The sequence below is a fragment of the Urtica dioica genome, chromosome 12 (assembly GCF_054948205.1).
Source record: "Urtica dioica subsp. dioica isolate 48M chromosome 12, U.dioica_male_clone48M_v1_H2, whole genome shotgun sequence".
NCBI lineage: Eukaryota > Viridiplantae > Streptophyta > Magnoliopsida > Rosales > Urticaceae > Urtica > Urtica dioica.
This window is the reverse complement of record NC_142767.1, coordinates 7,882,752-7,905,882: the sequence shown is the minus strand read 5'-3', so window position 1 is coordinate 7,905,882 and position 23,131 is coordinate 7,882,752. Positions and strand designations below refer to the sequence as shown.

Here is a 23,131-nt window from a genome sequence, read left to right as displayed (position 1 = left end):
GGACCATTCTTATAAAAATGTATATTTCTCGCACCCTAATAATTTAAAATATTTTATTTTATCAATACAATCTTGAAATTTTGGATAGTTCATGTATTCATGAAAATGATCGGTAAGTTGTAACAGTGGATAATAAATGGAGAATGTGTGGTGATAAATGACATATAAATAACAAGCATGAGTGTAACAATGTTAAGAAATGTTTGCAGAAATTCTAGCAATTTTTCATCCTAGATATTGGAATTGTAGGCTTAGGTTTGGTTCAGCTAAGTTAATTGGGTTAGCTTAGTACATACGTAATCGCTGAAGTTTTCCTTGTTTGAGTAGTTTCAGTGTTTTATGTTTCTTTATTGTTTTACTCTGTTGTTCTCAGTTCAGTGTATTAAGTTAGGATATTTTGGTCTTTTGTATTTTTGAGACCTTGAAATCGTTTTCTATTATTACTGTAGTTTCCCCCAAATTTCAAATCAATGAAAGAATTATTATTTTTTTTCAATTTTTGCTTTCTCTCTCCCTCTCTCTCTCTGAACTCATCTCTCAAGATTTCTGGCCATGAAATGGTATTAGAGCTCTTAGTTCTGCAACTCATAATCTGATCGAATCTTCATTGGAGTTCAATCTCTCATCTTTGTTTCAATTTCCTTCTTTGCCAACCTCGCTAATGGCGACTGAAGAAGCTTTGAGCGGAGAACGATCTGTAACTGGAGTCACATCGCGAAGAGTCTAAATCGATGATTCGATTGATCCTTTTTTTTGCATCACACAGATTCATCGGGAATGATCTTGGTGACGCAGAAAATGAGTGGCAAGAATTATCCGTCTTGGAGCCGGTCTATGAAGATCACTTTTTCCATCAAGAACAAGCTCAAATTCATCGACGGTTCGATTCCAAAACCTAATGAATCTGATGCAGTCTCTTAAGCTCTTAGAGAAGGAAAAACAACATCGCCACGACATGTGGATTCTCAATTCCTGCACGGAAGAAATTTCTTCAAGTGTGATCTATGGAGAGTCCGTGAAGGACATATGGAAAGATCTCGACGAAAAATATGAACATAGCCACAGACCAAGGATCTTTGATCTGAGGAGCAAGATCATGAACGTAGATCAAGATCAGAAGTCCGTCTGTGTGTATTTCATAAAGCTCAAGACATTGTGGGAAGAGTTGAGCAATTATAGGCCAACATGTTTATGTTCTTGCGGAGGATCAAAATAATTGCTCAATTTTATGCAAAAATTAGTATGTTATGAAGTTTTGGATGGGGTTCAACGATTTCTTCACTACCATGCACTGTCAAGTTCTTCTCATGGATCCTTTACCGCCAATCAACAAGGTGTTTGCCATGGTGTTCCAAGATGAGAAGCAAAAGATCTGTCAATGCTGATACTTTTTCCGGCCAAGATCAACCTAATGTTGGAATTGATCTAGCGTTAAGAAAAAGTTTAACGCTTCGAGCAAGCGGTGGAATTTAAAAAATTTCTTTACAACAAGTAAAACGATTTTACTAACCTAGACAAAGAGCAAGTACATGTAAATTAAAAACTATTATGAGCATAAATGTTTACTAACCTTTTAGAAGCTTGAACGTTGAAAAGCCTTTGGAAGGTTGAAACGTTCGTCTCCCCTCGCAGCACGTCTCTTTTCTTTCCTCAAGAACTCGGGTTATCACGAAAGTTTCTATCACAAGAATCCTCGAGAAAGAAATGAATTAGTGTGTAGGCACTTTTAAACATGACAACTCAAGAACAAGTCTTAGAGTCGAAGAGCTAAAACATTAGGTCAAATGTGGACCTAGGTGCCAAAACAAAAATGAAAAGAAAACTAGAGAGAGAGAGGGAAGGGGCGGCAACCACAAGTTCTAGAGAGAGAAGCTCTCAATCTCTAACTTATGTGGGATGAATGAAATGTGAAGAATGATGGCTCTATTTATAGGAGAGGTTTTACCTTCAATAAGGTAGTTTCCTCTTCTATAGAATATCACATATTCATGAGCAAATATTGCCTTTATTCCACACAAGTCACACGGCCAAGAGGGGGCTTCTAGAAGCCTTGGATTTGTTTCCTCTTTTGTTTTGCTTCTCCCTTGACTCTAGTTGGCCGCCCATATGGATTCCTCAAATAGGAAATGTGTTTCCTCTTTTTCTTTTGACAAGTATCTACATACATTAATGCACAAAATAAACTCTCTTTCACACTATAGCATGAACGAAATTTAGCCTTCTTTTCCTAGGGTTGGACGTGCAAGGCTTCTAGAATGGGTTTCTAGATTTTTCTTCATTTGTTCATGACAACATAAGAAAAGCCCATTAGGAATTTTCAAGTAAAATTCCATGAAATGAAATTAATCCTCAAGGCCCAATAAATTCTTCATGGCCGAGTGTTTTAAGTTTCATTTGTCATCATATGACAATGTCAAAAAATTTATTGACATTCATTTCGTCCTATGTCTAAAAAGACAAAAATACCCTTTAGACAATTTTCGTAAAACTTGTCTCGTTCTTATTTTGACTTAGCTTCTAGTTTAACTATTCCTACTCGATATGATTTGTGACAGTGACCTAATGGATCCAAATGAACAAAGCTTGAGCTAAAATACTTGGACTCAAAAGTTCACAAACCTCTTCCAAGTTTAGCTTAATGTCAACTGACTCCACTAAATAGTTGACACTGAGAATCTCTCGGTTCAAATGAATTTATTTTCTACTCAAGAATTCAACTAATTGTGATGAGTGGATCCACTGAATATTATCTATGTTTACCATTCATGAATATCATCAGCTAGTCGGGATTTACAAAATTACCATTTTACCCTTCTAGCTGTTATTTTCTCAACTCCTTTGTCGCTTGTGAATAAGTTAGAAACAATGTATTGACGAGGAGCTAACAAGTCACATTGTTTCATCCAAAAGACTCAAGACTCAATTTGGACACTGGCCAGTTCATTTAATCACATTCCAAGGAACAAACATGAGGTGATATACATTGCATTTCAGCAATCTTGTACATGAATTCCATATCTATGAGAAATTCACAAAGTTATTCATGACATCTTCACAACTTAGTACTTCACCAATAGGTCTTGTTCAAAATCACATAGTGAGTCCGAACTCTGACTTTCTCATATGAGAATATGTAAGCTGTGAAATGGCATGTCTCATTCCAGGGTTAAGGTAAGCATGATACAATTCATACGTAGTGACTTCGAGACATAAGAGGTTAAATGGTTTGTTCTTATTTTGTCTCTAGAAGTGCACTGGTTAATTCAGTACCTTCTGAAGATACCTAGAAGAACTATAGAGTCTCCAACTCTCAATGTTCCATAACCAGACATCATAGATTCTCCTAACAATCGTACTGAGGTCAATAGTCCTTTGACCCTTAGATTGCGAATATATCGTTTGAAGCAAACCATGAAGAGTTTGTTCATGCAAATCTACATTTGTCTCTTCATGTGTTGTTAGGTTTATTTATGGACTAAAGACTAAGGTTTTATCATAAAGCTTCACACAAGGAATAATGAATGAACGTTTCAACTTTTTATAAATGAATAAGCAATTACAAGCAAGAGTCTTCGTGAGACTTTATTACATCAAATGTACAAAAGTAAATGCTACAACTCTTCTTGTGGGCACCATTGACAACACCTAATTCAGTGGCAATGACTGTGAATGACCAAAGAAAAGCCAACAAGAAGGATCGTCCAGTTTGTACTTACTGCAAGATGATTGGTCACACAATTGACAAGTGTTACAAACTTCATGGCTTTCCTACCGGTTACAAGACAAAGTCAAAGAATCGGGCAAACATAGCATAAGGCTCGTTCAACCATCACAAAGGAAAGCAAGAATCAAGCTGAGTTTCTGCATCGAAGTTGAAAAATGATCAAATCCACCAGATCATCAGCATGCTCTCCAGCCAACACACAATTTCAACCACACCTAAAGGTCAAAATGCTATCAACATGAAATTATTCCATACAGGTTCTTGCTGTTATAATAACAATCAGGTTGTACCTCTCATTCTAGTCATAGTTGGATTTTTTATTCAGGAGCGTCACGTCATATTTTTGCCAATAAGTCTCTCTTTCATAGCTTGAAACCTTGACTAATTTTATTGTGACATTACCAAATCACACAGTGATATGTTTATATTTTTATGGTGATATCTCTATTAGCAAGAATCTAGTGCTAAAAAATGTTTTATTATTTCCTAATTTCAAGTTAAATATCAATAAGATCTTTGACATCAGATCCTTCAGTCATTGTGTTATTCACACATAACTGTTTTGATATGCATGATATCTTGACCAAGAGGATGATTGGCAAGGGTAAGAGACTTGGTGTCCTATACATGCTCATGAATGATTCAGAATCACACGTCAACAATCTCACAGCTCAGACATTGCATTACAGGCTTGGACATCTCTCCTTCAAAAGATTAGAGTCCTGAAAAACCAAGTTATCTTACATGTCTTGCAATAAAAATGTCCCTTGTTACATATGCCCCTTAGCTAAACAACCTAGATTACCGTTTCATTCTCATAATGATCTATTAGAAAAGATCTTTCACCTTGTGCATTGTTATGTTTAGGGTCCCTATTCAGTGATCTCATATGGTGGTTTTAGATTTATTTTCTCACTCTTGTATATAATTGTAGTAGATTTTGTTGGATATATCATATGAGAATTAAATCTGATGTTCACAAGATTATTCCTCGTTTTTGTGCTATGGTGACTAATCAATTTCCTTGCACTACCAAACATTTCAAGTCAAATAATGAGAAGGAGTTAGTTTTTTCTGATTTATTTTCAAAATTGGGAGTGCTACATCAATTTTCTTGTGTTGAAACCCCCTCCTCAACAAAATTCAGTTGAGAGGAAGCATCAACACTTGCCAAATGTAGCTAGAGCCTTATACTTTCAGTCACAAATACCTATAGAATATTGGTCAGAGTGTGTGATGATTATTGTGTATCTGATAAACAGAACACCTACCTTTCTCTTATCACACAAATGTCTATATGGGATCCTATTCCAGACCAATGTTGACTATAACTTCATGAGAGTCTTTTGTTGTTTAATTCAAGGATTGAAATACCGAGAAAACCGAGAGAAAACCGGTTGGTATAATGGTTTTTGACACTTTCCTGTAGCAATATGAACATAACCGCTAGGTACCTAAAAAACCGTTGGTTACCAGCAAAAAAGCCGGATCGGTTACCGAAATCCCGAAAATCAGGTAATTTTTTTAAATTTTAAAAAATTGAGCCAATTTTTTTTATATTTTAAAAAATTTCAACCCATGATCGTGGGCCAAGTTTTGAAAATTTTGAAATTTTAAGCTGGGCATTAAATAATAGAGGGTTGATTGCTCTAATAGGTATGTTGAATTGCTAAATGTGATATATTGTAACGAAGATATTGTAGACTATATACATTTTTTTATCCTATGTATGAAAACACTATTTTTTTATAATGATGTGTTAAGTGGATACCCCTCGGTAAATCCGGTATTTGTCGATAAGCCACGTCGATAACGATAACTTCATCGGTACAGTTTACCCTTATCCTCACTGGATACCCCGATAAATCATTGGTATCTCCTGGTAATCCAGCAAAATATGAGTCCCGGTACGATATCGGTGGTAACTGTATTTCGATCCTAGCTTGACATATATCTATGAAGCATACTAATATATTTCTCTTGATTTTGTTTTTTTTTTTGTTGATTTTGAACAAAAACTTCAATTTTACTAATATTCATATCCAAATCCCATTAAATTAATATTGATAAAAAATGCAATGTAAATAGCTAAAATTCATAAAGGGTCCAACTAAAGCGCTAAGGTTTTATATTTTTTTTTATACATAAAAGACATATCTAAAAACAACATCTGTCAAAACATCACAAATTGAGATATATATACTTTCGAAATCGAAAAGATTTGTGTATCTTTCACTATTCGGATCAAAATACCTCTCAAAATGATAAAAAAACACTTTTCTCTCTATGAAAATACCACGATTTGCATATGGTCTATACTAACAAAATTGTGTATAAGTTTTGCTTAAGTTTTACCAACAATTTTTTTGACACCCCATTGAGTAAAAATCAAGTTTATTTTATTATGTTTACCTGATTTCTACAACAACAACAACAAAATTCTTCATTAGTGGGCTTCGTTAGTCGCTGGCGCCGCTTCCATCCTCCGCTTCATCAACTTTCCTCATCAGCTGCCACTTGTTTGATTCATTACTTCGTTCAAATAAATTCTCATGAAACACCATTATTGAATTAATTCCTTTTTTACCCCCTGGACTCGTACCTCGATTATGTTTCACCCCCTGGACTCGGAAATATTGCAGAACTAATCTCAGAACTTAAACACGTGTTACAACTTGCCACTTCCGTCAGTATTTGGACGTTAAATTTAACTTTTTGATGACGTGGCAATATTCTAAATACTTTTAATATTTAAATATTATTATCAGATTAAATAATTAAATATTTCTCTCTCTCTCTCGCTCTCTCTCTCTCTCTCTCTCTCTCTCTCTCTCTCTCTCTCTCTCCTTTCTTCTTCTTCTTCTTTTCTTCTCTGCATTTTTTTCTTTTCTTCAATAATGAACAAAACTCATCAAACAATTCGAGTTTAATCACAACCTCAACAATCAAAACCAACCTGAATCCATAAAAACATCACAAAAATCTGAAAGCCCCAAATTCCAACATATCTCAGCCAGAATTAATATATGTTGATGCTCGAACGGGTTTCGGAGTGACAAAAATATACCGCAGCAAGGACCCAGAAGATTCCGACAGCAACGGCAACAAGCACGTCATCATCTCCTCCCTCAGCCAAATGTGGGGCTCCCAAAACCCCATCGACCACTCCTTCTCCACCGTCTCCTGCGACAACTTCCCCAGGAACCCCATGGCATCCTGGCCCCGCCTCTCCTTCACCGCCAACCCACAGCACGAAGCCAGGGTCTACGAAAGTGCAACCTCCTTGTCCCTCGCCACATTTGCCTCCCTTCTCGTCGAGTCGTGAGGATAAGCGATGGACAAGAGCTGAGTGGGGTGTTGTGTTTTAGTTTGATGAGAGTCGTCTTCGTCCCTGGGGTGGGATCTGAGGAAATCCACGCGAATGGGGAGACCGGTCAAGGGTTTGGCGTTCATGGCGGCGGCGGCGCGGGAGGCGTCTTCCAGGAGGGCGAACTCGATGAAGGCGGTGTTGCGGTCTGGGAGGAACTTGAGGTCCACAATGTTGCCGAAGCGGAGGAACTCGTGGTGGAGCTGGTCCTTGGACAGGGCGGGGCTGAGGCCGCCGACCCAGAGGTGCTTGGAGGGCTTGACGGGGCGGGCGAACTCGATCTTGAGAGGGGACCCGCCCAGGGGGAACCCGTGGAGGCCCACCTTCGCGGCGGCGGCGGAAGAACACGAACGCGTACCTGCGGGAGGTGTAGGCGGTGACGCTCTCAACGCCGCCGTACTGCGAGAACAGCTCCCACAGATTGGGCTCGGTGACGCCGCTCCCAAGGTTGCCCTCACTCGAAAAGATGCAACAAAACAACAACAATAAGTAATAATGATCGAAGCTTTCTGTTGATTATTGAAGAAAAGAAAAAAAATGCAGAGAAGAAAAGAAGAAGAAGAAGAAAGGAAAGAGAGAGAGGAGAGAGAAATATAAATATTTAATTATTTAATCTGATAATAATATTTAAATATTAAAAGTATTTAGAATAATAGAAAATAATCTTATATCATTTAAAATATTGTCACGTCATCAAAAAGTTAAATTTAACGTCCAAATACTGATGGAAGTGGCAAGTTGTAACACGTGTTTAAGTTCTGAGATTAGTTCTGCAACATTTCCGAGTCCAAGGGGTGAAACGTTATCGAGGTACGAGTTCAAGGGGTAAAAAATGAATTAATTCTTAGATAATAAATTAAGCCCTTGTCTTGTACACCCATATGAAGGCAACGTCTTTGGCTATGAAATACAACCACTACGCGTGCTCGTCCATCAGAGATATGGTCGCTGCCACCTGAAAAATGCTTTTTTGAACAGTGAATTATTTGAAGAAGTTTATATGGAAACACCTTTGGGTTATGGTAGACAAGGGGAGCAAAGAAGTGTACGCAAGCTTCACAAGTCTATATATGGATTTAAGCAACGTGAAGGTAGTGGAATATCACTTTTACTCATGCTATTGTTTCTTTTGGTTTCTGTCAATCTATAAATCTGATTATTCTAAGTTCAAGCGTGGCAGTAGTGATAATTTTATTGCTACACTTCTATATGTTGATGACATTATTGTGACAGGTCTAAACATAAGATCGTTTTAGATGGAGTCAAACCTTTCTTACATTTCAAGTTTAAACTTAAAGATTTAGGTCCTTTAAAGTTTTTTTTTTTTACTTCGAATTGTGATAGCTAGATCAGCATATGGGATTGTCACAAGTCAAAGATAATATGCCCTTTAATTGCTTGCTGATTATAGATGCCAAGCCTCTGTCAACACCAATGAATCCAATGGTTTCTTTAAACTTTGTTGATGTGGTGTTCTTTTTTAGGAAAATACGCTTGTATTAAGTGATGTCATTTTGATTTTTTGTATTTTTGAGACTCTGAAGTCGTATTCTGTTATTACTGTAGTTTCCTTCAAATTTCAAATCAATAGAAGAATTCTTATTTTTTCCCTTTCAATTTTTGCTTTCTCTCTCTCTCTCGAACTCTTCTCTCAAGATTTTTTTATTGTAAAACTAGATAAGGACACCGTCTTCGTATATATTATTATCTGGAAGATTTAAATTTAAATTACAAAAAAAAAAAATCTTTAAGTTGATGTTTCTCTTGTATTTTGCTTACTCCTATTCCTGTAATTTTTTTTTGTTTTTGGTGTACTTGGTAAGATAAAATAACAACTGATGTTGTGGCTTTTTTAAAAATCATACTATTGCTAGAATATAATACTTGAGACGTGTATATCTAACTAACTAAGCTACTTTAAACATGTGATTTTGGATTTAGTCTATGTTTGACAATTTTTAGGGATCTAGCCAAATGGCTTATGTGGCAATTTTTAAGGTCTGATTTGACCTTATTTATTAATAAATTCGTCACTTTCTCTCTCCTATTTTTTTTCAAATAATTTTTTTGCATCAAAACTTCAAAAATTCGTATCTTTCTCATACGAACTCGAAATTGAGTGATTTCAAATCTTACAAATTCGTGGCGTCGAGATCTTCAAAAATAGACCCAATGTGTTTGATGAAAAATTATGTTTAATGCATCATATTTACATTTCAATTTTTTTTATAATTTCAAAAAATTTCCGTTATTTCCATATTTAAGGTAGATTTTTCTACATCTATGGTATTAAACATTATGTTTCATCAAACATAATGGATCTATTTTTGAAGATCTCGGCGTCACGAATCCGTAGGATTTGGAATCACTCAATTTCGAGTTCATATAAGATAGATATGGTTTTTTTGAAGTTTTTATGTAAAAAAAGTGTATAAAAAAATAGGAGAGAGAAAATGACGAATTTATTAATAAATAAGGGTAAATAATACCTTAATTATTGCCACGTATAATTAGGGATGGCAACGGGTACGGGTAAAGCCGGGTACACCTATTCTGTTACCCGTACCCGCTATAATTTTTTACCCGTTACCCGGACCCATTTACCCTGATTTTAAGACGGGCCGGGTAACGGGGATACCCGCCGGGTAAGCGGGTTAAAAATATTAGACCCGTTACCCATTTACCCGGTTTAAAAAAAGGGTAGCGGGTCGGGTAGACCCACTTACCCGTTTACCCGTTTATAAAATAAAAATCCATCAACAATATAAAATTTAAAAATAATAAAATTTAAGTGAAAAATATCTAAGTGCTAATACAAATTGATCATCTTCATTGTAATTTGGTCATCTTCTTTGTAACATATAAAAATTTATTATCTTTTTAAATATTTAAAAGTTAACGGGTCGGGTCCCGGGTAACCGGGTACGGGATGACTATTCCGTTACCCGTACCCGGACCCGTTAAAAACTGTAACGGGTATTACCCGTTTACCCGTTTACCCAAAAAGAACGGATATTACCCGACCCGAATAATTCGGGTAACGGGCCGGAACGCGGGTAACGAGTCAAATTGCCATCCCTACATATAATCATGTTGGCTATTTTCGTAAAAGTTGTGAAACATAGGTTAAAAACAAATTTCGTAGTTTCATTTTGACTATTTCGTTACAATACCCATTTTAAATTTGTTTCAACAAAATTAGGATTTAAAAAACTGCTGGGCGAGAGTGAGCAAAGTTGTCAAAATGAATGGCATTAAGTATCAGAACATAGTCCCTCAGAACATATTTTGGTTAAAATAAAAGTGTTTCGACTCTATTAAGGTGTTCGTTCACAATATTCGTTTTAAATCCGTTTTCCTTTATGTTTTTTTGGGTAGCGCAACGAAGCAACAAGTCCCACATCGAAAAAGAAGAATAGAAAGAGGGAGTATATAAGTGGAGGAAGCAGGAATAAGTATCGCTGGGCCTGGTAGCGCGGGCCTGTGACCAAGCGGAGCATTAAGGTGGGCTTTGGATGTGGGTCCGAATATGTAAGTCTAACTCGCGAGCGGAACGAGCTTGTGGACCTGTGAAAGTCTGGCAGGGAATGTATCCCGGACAAACCGTCTTTAGTGAGCGAGCTAATTCGGTGTCCCGTGACTACCGGCCTGGTGGGTCCTACAGTCTGGGTGGTGGGACCGCCTACCTGTATCCTCCACCGATCGAGGCGCGGTGATACGTCTGCCCCGATAATGGTCTCAACCTCTTCCGTAGGCTTAATTCCTCGCCCCCACACTCCCATCTTTTTACTACAAGAAAAAAATAAAATAAATAAGTATTACTTTTATGATTTTATCGACTTAACTTCTTAAATCTAAATTTAATTTTCTTATATTTACTTCGGATTTTCTAAACTATATTAACTTGGTGTAATTTCATGTCAATCCTTTCGATTCCGTGACTGTAGACTCAGAAAATGGGTTTGGGAATCTCGTTCCTGATCGGCCTAAAAGCCTTGGTTCTGTTCTCATCTTTCGTCTACCTCAGAAGCTTGGAATTCGGACTCGTATCGATCCCGTTTCTCTACGCCTCTCTGATATCAGCCCTGGTCTCGATCGCTTCGATCCCGCTCATCGACCTCCCATTGCTTCTGGCCAAGAGGAGAGACGGAACTTTTCCGATCTGGTCCTTAATCCTCTTCAGTCCATATCTCTACTTCGCGCGTGCCTTCTCGGCGCTCCGGAGGCTCTTCAGCGGCGAGGAGCCGTACACGGAGGTCTCCGAAGGCGTGTTCGTCGGAGGATGGCCGTGCTCGCCGGAGAAAATGCCGCCGGGAAACCCTGCCGTGGTGGACTGTACGTGCGAGTTTCCTAGGGTTTCGGAGTTTTCGAAAAGCGCGTATCTGTGCGTGCCGACTTGGGACACGCGGTCTCCTCGGCCGGCGGATATCGAGTCGGCCGTGAAGTGGGCGTGTCGGAAGCGGGAGATGAATATTCCGGTGTTCGTTCACTGCGCTTATGGTATGTGATTTTTTTTTTTTTATCTCGTTCATCCATTGATTGTTTCTAGATAGGTAAGCATGCTTGTTTGACCATACAACACTAGATGTGTAGTGATTCTAACCACCGTTAGTTTTAGAAAGTCAAGCTTGAAAAGTGTCATTAACTAGATGCAGTATCGGATTTTTGATCCTTGTATGTGTGTGTGTGTGGATCATGTGCATTTTTTTCCTCCTCTCTATGAGGTTTTGACAGTGTTTCTGCTGCTAAGCTGTGATAGGAAGTTCAGAACTGAGAAGAGCTTCAAAATATATAATTCTTCGACTAAAGCGTTTATGAAAAACTTATGACAAGAGATTTTTTCAAGAAAACAGTTTAGCAATCAGATTCATGAGATACAGCTTAGCAATCAGTTGCAATCAGTTTATCAAGAAAACAGTTTAGCAATCAGATCCTTGTATGTGTGTGTGGTTGATGTTTGATTGGGATCAACGTAATAGCAAATTGAATACTTTGTTCCTTCAATTACCTTTGAATTGGAAGGATAAATGCTTTATGAGGCTGATTCGTATCAGCGGGACTCAAAGCCAGCCTTCAATGGAAACTGAATTTGACAAATCAAGATTGAAAAATATTTATTTGTTGAATGTGTGATAGCCGGTGAAATTGTGAATATTGTTTCCTGTTTAAATTTTTTCGATTAAGTAGATTTCTTATATATAATGTCTATTACGCGATGTTTGTGGTGTTTATGTTATTGAATGTTTATGATTTACAACATTTTTAGGGCATGGAAGAAGTGTTGCTGTAATGTGTGCTTTATTGGTGGCCATTGGCGTAGTGGAGAATTGGAAAGATGCTGAGAAATTAATCAAACAGAAACGACCCTACATTCGTATGAATGCTCTTCACCGTTCTGCTCTCGAAGAGTGGTCTAAGCACCGATTATCTCCTCTCAAGAAGAACTGACTCTAGAGTTCATGTGTTGCTTGACTGAGATTCAGACTTGAAACCATATTTGATGCTCTCCCTATAATTAATTCAAGGTAAGGTTGAAATTTGGATTACCACATCAAAACTGTGAAACGTTTGAAGTATAACATTAGTAAACAGTTCCATCACATTTGCTTCTCTTTCGTGTATATTACTTTAGCTTTTTTCACCCACTACTACCTCATTGTTGGATTGGATCTCACTAATGTAAAAATATTCCATGTGAAATTTATGGGTTATCACTATATATGACGTGTTTAGATTTCCAATGTATTTGGGTATTATACAAGATGTAAAAGAGTGACTTTAGTATCAGTTGCAATAATCTTTAGATGAAGTTTTTTAAATTTTCTAAAGGAGTTCTGAAATAAAATTAGGTGAAGGAACGAGAGTAATATGTATAGGGATCCGTTGGTAACGAGAAATGAGGTTACTTGTTTTTGAACGGGTCTTTAAAAAAGAAACCCGATCTGATTGATGAATCAAAAAACAATTATGGTTCAAGCGGGTATTAAAAATAGGAAAAGATATGCAAATTGAAGCCCATTCGAAAGAGGGGTACGGGAAAAAAATCATACACAAAAAATGAAGCCTCTAATATTCGAAAAATAATATGAGATGTTCCAAAATTGTTGAAGTATTTAAATAGGAGGATCACTACGACTATAGCCATTGATAAATTTACCAAAGATGAAAATGATTTATTTGCAGAGGGACCCTTCTCTTTTTGTAGGTTGGAGAATGGTTCACAGGTACAAACTATGTAACTTCATGGTATACCCATAGATTAGCAAGTTCTGCACCCTTCTTAAATGCTGCCTGCTAATAGTTTAGAACACTCTTTTTTGTTACTATGGGGGTCTTGAAGCCCAAGGCGAAAGAAACTATTGGACTAGATGGGGTACCAGAGAAAATAATTTTGTTTATTGAAAATTAATCCCTGGTTCAGCACCACCAGTAAAACTAAAACAAGGAGTTATCCATTAATTATCATTTACAACGAGCTAGTTTGAGATATTCCTATGAACAAAAACTTGGTACATATACATTCACAAGTGCATAAGAGGGTATATTTATTCAGACATCTTTTTCCTTAATTTATTTAGGGAATCAAAAATTTGCTAAGCAATGCAAAAGTAATTAACTTGTGTTACAAATATGTTTTCGAGTCTTTATACACCGCCTCGCTTGGCCGCTTCTGCATTGGTTGTCGTCATGAAGGATTCTCCACATCCACACTGGCCTTTTGAGTTTGGGTTTATAAAAATGAACTCTGATCTGCTTGAACACAAAGACAAGAGATGACCATAGTCAAATTAATGTAACAGATCAGGATTCAGATGTTCAGATCAGAGGAAACCATGAACGATTCCCATAATATATGCAAATTAGTACCTGAGCTTATCGTCGACAAAATCCATTTTTGTTCCGACGACGTGCATAAGGGCCTTGGGTTCAATCAATATTTTCACGCCCTTGTCTTCGACCAACTCATCGAATTTTCCTTTTTCATCTGTAACCAAGAACAACCAAGAAAACATTCTAATTCAATGATATTATAGATGAATAAAAAGTTTTAAGCCAACCAGAGGGAAATTCATGACAGAGAGGCACAAGCTCGTCCTAACTAGCTTCCATTGGTACTCATTTGGACGGAAACATTCAAATAATTATGCGCAATAGTTATTTGGAGTTCAGAATTGACACTACTCTCATTACCCTGGTTTAGAACTACAAGTATTACAATGTAAACTTACAACGGAAGCGTGGATTTCATATACCTCATGAATTATTTATGAAAAAAAAAAAATTAACCGACTTTCAGTACTAATGTTCTCCATCTCTACTTTCATCCTCAATTTTCCCCCAAGTTCAAGATACTAGATGAAAATATTCTTACTTCCTCTCATCTCCCAGCATTTCCCTACGATATTTTTTTAATTTACTATGGGATAGAAAAATTGCGGAAAAATAAAAATCCTAAAGAGGATTTTATCATAAACTACAACCATCAGGAACATGATTGAATTGAATCAGAACGCAACATAAGCTCTTCTCGATATTTCTACCAGCAACGATTGGGATCAGATTACGCTCGGCGTTTCTAGGTATATTTATCTGAATCTGATAAGCATATACACAAGTACAAATCTCCATGGATCCTCAGAATCGATAACAATGGCTGAAAGGGTAAGATAGTAAATGTACCGGCGTAATTGAGGGTGTAGGATAAGCCGTTGCAGCCGCGGGCCTTGACGCCGAGGCGGAGGAAGGAGCGCTGACGTTGCCGGAGAAGGTGGCCTATTCGCTCAGCGGCGGCGTCCGTCAAGCTCAGAACTTGCCGTCGCAGAGCCTTCGCCATCACCGAAGACGACGCTGAAGCCGCCATAGTTTCTCTCTCTCTCTCTCTAACGGACGAAGTAAGTCAGAATTCTTTCTGGTATGTTCCTTGGGCTTGGCTTGGCATGGTACAGTTTCTAGAATTTCGGCACCTCATCCCTCAATTTATAAATAATTCATCCCTAATAAATGACCTATACTTAATATTGAAATTGTAACTTACCAATGCTCCCAGATTTTAAAATGAAATAGTCAATTTTGATAATGTAATCATTGATTTAAATCTTACAATCAATATTTATTGCAATTAATCATTCTCCTAACTTTTTAAAATATTATAGCTAAAATTTCATTTTATTAAAAAAAATAATCCACCCAACATGCAATAAATTAATTAATTAATTAAATAGTAAATTTAATTTATTTTTTAGTTAACTAATTTACTTCGGACCGCGATTTCATTTTATAAATGTTAATGATCGGTTTCAGGCCGACGCTTAAGACTTCCGATTCGACTCAAAGTCGGACCTTGAGCGTGGGTCCCATGTCATCGGTATACTCTGACCTCGTAAGAGAGGTAACTTACGACGCTCGACAGAAGCCGCGAACTCAAAGAGTGCGAATAGATTTGCTGCAGTGTCGAGGTGGGGGGAGGCTCATCTCGTCTTCAAACTTTAGTCGTTTTAGAGAGGAATAACTGAGATTGACTTTCGGCTAAGTTTTTAGAGTTCAAAGAACTTACCTTTTCCTCATGCCTTGCGTATCTATTTATAGAGAACGAGAAAAAAGCTTATAATAATCCGGGGAGTATCATAAATGTAAATATGTGGTGAAGAGGCGTCACATATGAGAAGGAGGCGTTAAATCCGTGTAGCTCCACGTCTCGCGTTTGTGTGACTCGTGGGATCTTGTGTTTAATTGAGGTCCTAATATCAGAACCTTGTGTTTCGAGGTCATAGTGTTGATTTTTTTCCTTTTTGCTGTTGTTTTTTAGCTTGATGTCACGGCCCGTTTTTCAGCACGATTCGTGACCCGTAGCGTTGCTTCCGTTGGACCATCTAGACTGGCAGGTGAGTGCGGGACCCAGGATGGAAAGACCCTTTTGAGTTACGTGGACCGACCCAGTTGAGTTTGGGGCATCTGTCGCTTATCGTGGATCTGACTTTGAAGAAGGGCAAGACCATCCGACTAGACCATTCTTGCACAAACAAGTCGGGAATTGGAGTTGTTCCCCGATGAGCCCAAGACAAGGCGAAACCAGTCGAAATGGTCCGTATGGAGAAGGCTGGCCGACGTGCGAGATGAACGTCGAGCACCGCATAGTCTTCTAAAAGTAAGCCCGTATTGGGCTCTAATTATAGTATTTTACGGAAAAATTACCCATGATTAACCCCCTTCTCCTCAATTGCTTGTGTGACTTGTTTTGCAAGAAACTGAACATTTTGTCATGTCTTATTCACGATCATTGTGTATCCTTTTTTATGTGGATGTTGACTTATCCATTCGGAATATGTGGCGCTACATCGGTACATGATAAATAGCATATTTATCCTCATAGGTATTCGTGGTGTTGTGATAACGGTTAATAAGTAAATTTTTTTATAGAAGGCGGCCGTCTCAACGACATATTAATAACATAAATATTGTCCTGATTCCAAATAAAGAAAAATATATGACCGTACGTTACGTTGTGTCTCATTCTCTATCGTATTCATTTTCATCACTACCGTCTACACATAATAGGGTTACTTTGGGTTTAGACTTGAAAGTTGAGTTTTGATTTTTTTTTTTTTTTATATAAATATGAAACTAATAAATTTACATCAAACTTGATCTCTCTTTCTTCTTGTTGATGTCATAAAATACATAAAACAATTGTCTCGGCGATCACACATATATGCCGAACAGACTCGGTTTTATAACAAGTGTGAAGACCGGATTGTTCTTATATTAGACGAATCTCAATACAAGAAGTGCAACAACCCTTCTGTGGCTACAACTTCTCGCAATCAACCATTGCTAGAGTTCAACAATTTGGAATTATACCAAACTGATTCTGATCTCTACAAGCCATTGCATACAGCCTTACATATGAATTTACCGATACACACTCATCCATGTCTTCTTGATCCATGATACAAAAAAAAAAAATATGGTATTAGGTGCTATGTTATGGAAACTTTCAAAGACAGAAAGAAAAATCAAATAAATAAACTCCTGAAATTACTTGGGGAACCCAGGTACATGTATCTCTATATATGGCTGACCATTTTCTTGTAGGAACTTCAACGTTGTGGTATCAACTCAAGAGCATATCAATATCCATTCAAATAGAACAAACATATTCTCGGCTGATCAAAATAAAGATATTTTGAAACCTGGCCACGGCCATTATTTTGCATGAACATGGCGTATTAGAGATATTTTGACGGCAGAATCGATTTATACGTTATATTTATGCCACCATAGTAAATAGTTGGGATTCAGATGAACAAAGTGTTTGGAAAAGAAAACTAGATACTATCCCACAGAATAAAAATCTAATTCCTACAAGAAAAAATAAAATTCCTACAGAGTGACCCTTTCATCACTTATCAGTGATTTTATAATTTCTAATACCAAGCAGAAAAGATGTTGGCTCTGTTCTGAAAATTATTGAAGTGGGAAATGAGTCTCACATTGGTTGTGTGAATTGACATGTGTTTATATATTGGTTGGGACCCTCCACTTAATACCAATTGGTTTTGAGTTGGATTTCCACAAAAATATGACCAAGAACAACAGAAAAACAATAAAATGGTTTGAAAATTGTGTCTGAAGCAAGTCTGATATCAAAGTAAATCATTTCAAAGTTAACTTGAATCAGCCCGGGAACGAACAGACCTCCAATTCATAGCAATAACCAAACTTAGCTAGTGGCTCGGTATAAGCATTGTGATCTTTTTCGATGGACAATGTCTCCAGACATGGAAATAGCCATTCCAACGACTTTCTAGCCTCGGATCTTCTCATCAACTCCTCAAGAATCATTACCTTCATATGCTTTAGGTTTGGCCATTTCGGTCGATTGGAAACTTTCTCGAGATCTTTAGGAAGAATGAAAACCTTCATAATCGGGCATAATAAACATGAGACAGTGATATTATTGGTTAATATGAATCTAAGACTGTACGTACCACTGTACGTACCTCATCTTGCTTGACATACAGGACTAAACTATTCCACGAGCAATCATTCCTTGAAAGAAAAGTCATCAGCTGATCGGGGTTATCAAGATGAATCACGAACTGGCCTTCCAATCGACGATCCGGATCCTTCATCGACACGCTTAATTTCATGGCACCTCTGTAAAGAAAGGAAACCAGATTTGGAGTGTCTGTTGTGAGCTTGAATTCCTGGCCGAAAAAGTTATGCACAGAAAAACGCTTTAGCTTCATATTCGAGATGTTCATCTCTTCAACGTCATTGCCTAATGTCAAAGTCAAACTGTCGAGGAGAGCGAGTTTAGAGATCTGTTCCCCGAAATTCCGACAGGATTCCTTGGAAACTGGAGAAACGGAGAGATCTCTGATCGAGCTGCACGCTGTGAAATGGAAAACGGAATCCAAATTCGAAGTTGAGAACACGACAGTCTCGAGATTTACGGCTTCGACATCCACTTTGATACAATCGGAATCAACTTCCAGGGATTTGAGGCTCGAGCTCGATATTGATAGTCGATCCCTTCCGCCGGCATCGATCAAGACTAGCTCCTCGAGCACCGGACATCCTTTCAGAAAATAAGTCATGAACTCTTTCTGAAAATCAACGCCGATCATGACAAGATGTTTCAAACGCGGGAGATCCACGGAGCAAGAAATGCCGATCCGTATATCGTCGCGTAAGACGAGGCGTGTCAGAGATCTAGAGTTCATCACCGCGTACGGTAAGAATTAGCAGGTGTTCGCGAAGCAGTCGGAGTTTGTAAACCCTAGATACAATTCCTTGACATTATTCATAATGACACGAAAGTTCAGCCACTTCGTTACCACATCATACCTTTCCTGACAGAGATACACGTCGAGCTTCATCGTGGTCGGAGCAGAATCAGCTATGTAGCGAGCGGCATTGCAACGGTGCATCAAACACTTCTTCACAAACACTTCAAAAGCTTTTGATTCATTGAAATCGGTGAATTCGCTGAATCGGAGAGTGGGTACCGAATACCAAACCCTCCTCCAACGCCTTGAGAGGAGGCTCGTCCGAACGGCATCGACGGTATGAACAAATGAGAGGATGTGATGGATCAGAGGGTCCGCTAGTTTTGACAGCCTGTCACATTCTGAGATGCCAGCATCGATCGTTCCTCGATCGTGCTTTTTTTCCCTTTTCTTTGCCATTGAAGGTGTTACACAAGCAAAAGTCCTGATTCAAAATAAACAAAGATTTGTTTTTCAAATATTTCTTGGAAGCACAAAGGTAGCCAATTACCACATAGTACAAACAAAATACATACATAAACAATAATGATAGATACAAAATAAAATAAAAAGTTGTTTTAGAAGTGAAAATCTTTTTTATTAGACTTTTTGCATGTAACTTACTTCCTTAAATTTATCCAGCAGAAGGAGTCAGTTTATAATGGAGATAAGGGGGAAATTTTTTGAGACATTAAGGTATAAAATGCTTGGGAATTCCCAAAGTGTTTTTAGCACATGAATTTTCATTTTTCTAATTAGTACTAACTCCATTTGCTGAGAATTGAGATTAGCAATGGAAAGATTGTCTCATGGATGATTCGTTTTCGATTCACAGGATTAAGCTTCGTTGTGAAGATAGCGTAGAGAAAAAAAAAAAACTTTTCTTATGTTGAAATGATCTCAAAATCTCCGTTCCAATAAATTTCTTATTTACTCAAAAGCCTAACATCCTCTTTTCAATTCCATTTGAGCTCCTAAGTGCAAAATTATGTCAAGAATCCCAAACAAAGCCCAAATGAATATCAATCACAACCTGAACGAAGGACATACAGGCTTGTCTGCTTGTCGTATTTTTCATTTCTCAAAAAAAAAAAAAAAAAAAAAAAAAAAAAAAAAAAAAAAAAGCCTAAACTTGAAGTAAGCATCAGAGTAAACGAAGAAAGCGAAAATAAAAGTTTACCTCTTGCTCTTCATTCGCTCACTCAAACCAAGTTATTTCCTTCATGCCAAGGTTGAAACTGATGTTTTTTTTCGTCAAATTTGGTATATACAAGTACAACAAACGTGAAGTACGTTAGCTCCTTATTTTCTTAAAGAGGTTGGGAACGGGATTGCCGGTGGAGAGAGATCGGCAGAGAAATAAAGGGTATGACTGAATAAAAAAAAGTGTGAAAGGGGCAGTAGAGAAATAAAATACAAAAAAATTTGGACCATTTCTCGATTTATGCGTGTCATCCTTGCGCAGGGGCCATGCTAATCTTCTCTGTATCGTTCCAATTTTATCGGGTGTCTCCGAAGAGACAAGCTCTCATGAGAAACAATGCTATATAAACCTTTTCAATATTATCTATTCGAGCGATGTGGGATTTTTGATGAATAATCTCTTGTACTCTTGGGCCACATTAATTAACATTACTTTGGGCTTGAAGTAAAAAGGGCTTAGCCCATCCTTAGTCTCCTACAAGAATGTAGGGAATTGAACGAATAATCTAATCATTCTTATGATGATTATTATTTTAACTTTAGAATAGATACATTAGTACGGTACATATAATATCTAATTAACAAGTATGAAAAGAAAGAAGTCTAGATTCATATACATAACAAAAATCTGAATTTGACTTACTTTGCATCTCGAATTTATAGAAAGAGCTTGCTTAATAAGCTCAACAATCATCATACGGTACAAATTTTAATTTATATTAAATAGGTAAACTCATATAATTTTTTTAACATAATAAAGACTACATAACATCGTCACATACTTGTAAATTAATAAACCATCATCAAGTTGATATAAACTACATAATATTTTAAGAAGAAAGTGATTTAAAAATGGGACGCCTCGGCGCCTGGTCCAGCGTACCTGCCCCAAAAGTGCACCAATCAAGTTGATAGATCCAGTCATTCAACCTCCCTTTCAAATATCTGTTACTTTCCTATTTGGAGTCACTTGTAAAATAAATAAAATAAAACTTCAATGCTAATTGCAACAGGTGTATCAAAATTCGTACAAAGTACAAACTCAATATATTTCAAGCAAAAAAAAAATATATATATATATATATATACTACAATTTAAAAACTAGTAAAAATCAACTAATTCTACTTAATTTTTTAATAACTTTTGGGGGCCTTTTGAGAACTGAGAAGTCAGTGCTCCATCACCAGACAAAATAATTGAGAATAATAGTGTTATATATTTTGTCAAAAAATTAGTAAGAAATTACCACAATTCGACGAATGAACAGTTGGAATATATTAATTAATTATATGGGTGTGTTTGTCTATATATATACGATCACTTTCCAGGCAACAATTACCTAGCCACCGATTGATCCCTCAGAGTCTGACCACCACTCTTCTAGTTCTTCTATCTCCAGGTAATCAAACCCTCTGTAACTCTCTAACCATTTCTCTCTATGGGTTTCTGTACCGTGTTCAACTTCTGATCTGTTGAGAGGTGAGCATCTCTTATTTCAATATCGTGTTTAGGTTTTGCGTTGTCTTGACATAGATGTCACTTGGAATCTTGTTTGATGATAAAAATTCCACATGATTGTGAGAGATATTCGGTGTACAAAACGAAAACAAAGCTGATGAATTGAAAAACTACCTCAGGTTTTCAAGATCGCTGATTCGTTTGTACGCTTCTTCAATAGAAAAAAAAAGCACGAAGCATAAATTCCGTAGCCGAGAATAGTCAGATTAAATACGAATTTGAATGTGGACTTTAACTAGTTATTCATGACGACTGTACAGAGCTTTGACCTCTTTCAACATGGCTGGAATGAAGATGAAACTCCCAACAGTGTCTCCACTCACACCCTCGGTCCCAACGACGAGGTGGTCGGCGACCAGGGTTTCGTACCCCACCACGCCGCCGGGGCTGAAATCTCGGCCGTCGTTCAGGTTATCGGCGGTGTACAGAGTGAAGCTGATCGGGCCCGAAGGCGAGGAATTCGAGTACGACGCTCCGGACGATGCTTACATTCTGGATTCGGCAGAGTCGGCTGGGATAGACCTGCCGTACTCGTGCCGGGCGGGGTCGTGCTCGACGTGCGCAGGCCAGCTCGAGTCGGGCTCGGTGGACCAATCCGACGGCTCGTTCCTCGACGACGACCTCATCGAAAAAGGATTCGTGCTCACTTGTGTCTCTTACCCCAAATCGGACTGTGTCATCCACACCCACAAGGAAGAAGATCTCTTCTGAGTTCATCGATGAAAGGAAAAGGGGTGATTCGATTAGTCAATGAATAAAGCCGCTTCTGTTGTTTTTGTCTTTGTGCTTTATATCAAAGTGACAGAAAATTAAATGGCAGCAAAATCAAAATGTTTCTTATCCGTTCGTTCGTGTTTAATGTAATATTATTCCATCGTTTGTATGCATACTAGCTGTTTACAAGCATTTTATAAGTGGTAAAGGCGTTCCTTTTTTTTTTTTTTTGCTCAGACTTGGCCTCTGTTATTGGAATCCTGTGGTTTAGACTTTAGTCGTGTGTTTTACAATTAGTCATTGAATTCTCTGGTTGTGTCTTTGAAAAGTCTCGTTCAATCAATTTTTTATTTGTAAGTCGTTTATTCAGTCTTTTCCTGTATATGTCGTTTATTGTTGTTGAAGCTATGTAAGCTGAGTACTCTGTACAAAACGAAGTAGAATCGAATAAACATTCTAACTTTGTTTTCTCTTCCTTATAAGAGTGCGACATCTTTCCACTTTTGATCTACCCTTTGAGTGTCAGTTATGCCCACACTTTCAATATGGTATAAAAGTAGATTTTTCACTTTTGATTTTCTAGGTCAGAAGAAAAACAAATTCCTTCATCATCCACGATTACCTGGGATCGGCAATCGATCTCTGCATCTCCTTCTCTCAAGGACTCCAATGGCGACTCAGACGGAAACGGAGATCTCCGACGCAAGCTTCGGTGAAAACTCACGAAGGTCAAATTTTCGCACCCTCTTGAGAATTCTGATTCTTCAGCATCTCTTCTTCTCGATTTCAAGTTCTTTTCTCCATCACTTCAATGGCGGAAAAGGCTTAATCGA

At 37.6% G+C, this 23,131-nt stretch overlaps 3 protein-coding genes, 1 non-coding gene and 1 pseudogene across 5 annotated transcripts; 2 read left to right on the top strand and 3 right to left on the bottom strand.

Moving 5' to 3' along the window:
* Nucleotides 1-10,971: 10,971 nt before the first annotated feature.
* Nucleotides 10,972-12,832, top strand: LOC149378887 (uncharacterized). Its single transcript, XM_089604500.1, has 2 exons — nt 10,972-11,591; nt 12,358-12,832. Exons 1-2 carry the CDS (start codon nt 11,048-11,050, stop codon nt 12,537-12,539), a joined length of 726 nt encoding a protein of 241 aa, XP_089460626.1. The 5' UTR covers nt 10,972-11,047; the 3' UTR covers nt 12,540-12,832.
* Nucleotides 12,833-13,588: 756 nt separating this feature from the next.
* LOC149378886 (iron-sulfur assembly protein IscA-like 1, mitochondrial) lies at nt 13,589-15,074 on the bottom strand. The gene is made up of 3 exons (XM_089603259.1): nt 14,772-15,074; nt 13,959-14,076; nt 13,589-13,841 (listed from the first exon to the last, which is right to left on the bottom strand). Exons 1-3 carry the CDS (start codon nt 14,950-14,952, stop codon nt 13,736-13,738), a joined length of 405 nt encoding a protein of 134 aa, XP_089459385.1. The 5' UTR covers nt 14,953-15,074; the 3' UTR covers nt 13,589-13,735.
* Nucleotides 15,075-17,679: 2,605 nt separating this feature from the next.
* LOC149378884 (F-box/FBD/LRR-repeat protein At4g26340-like) lies at nt 17,680-20,403 on the bottom strand (annotated as a pseudogene). Its single transcript, XR_016294277.1, has 3 exons — nt 20,043-20,403; nt 18,092-19,307; nt 17,680-18,008 (listed from the first exon to the last, which is right to left on the bottom strand). The product of XR_016294277.1 is annotated as an F-box/FBD/LRR-repeat protein At4g26340-like (transcript).
* On the bottom strand, nt 20,282-20,384 carry LOC149378885 (U6 spliceosomal RNA). The gene has a single exon (XR_016294310.1). It is a non-coding gene; the product is annotated as a U6 spliceosomal RNA (small nuclear RNA).
* A 911-nt stretch (nt 20,404-21,314) lies between the features above and the next one.
* Nucleotides 21,315-22,534, top strand: LOC149378883 (ferredoxin, root R-B2-like). Its single transcript, XM_089603443.1, has 2 exons — nt 21,315-21,465; nt 21,845-22,534. Exon 2 carries the CDS (start codon nt 21,864-21,866, stop codon nt 22,293-22,295), a length of 432 nt encoding a protein of 143 aa, XP_089459569.1. The 5' UTR covers nt 21,315-21,465; nt 21,845-21,863; the 3' UTR covers nt 22,296-22,534.
* Nucleotides 22,535-23,131: the final 597 nt, after the last annotated feature.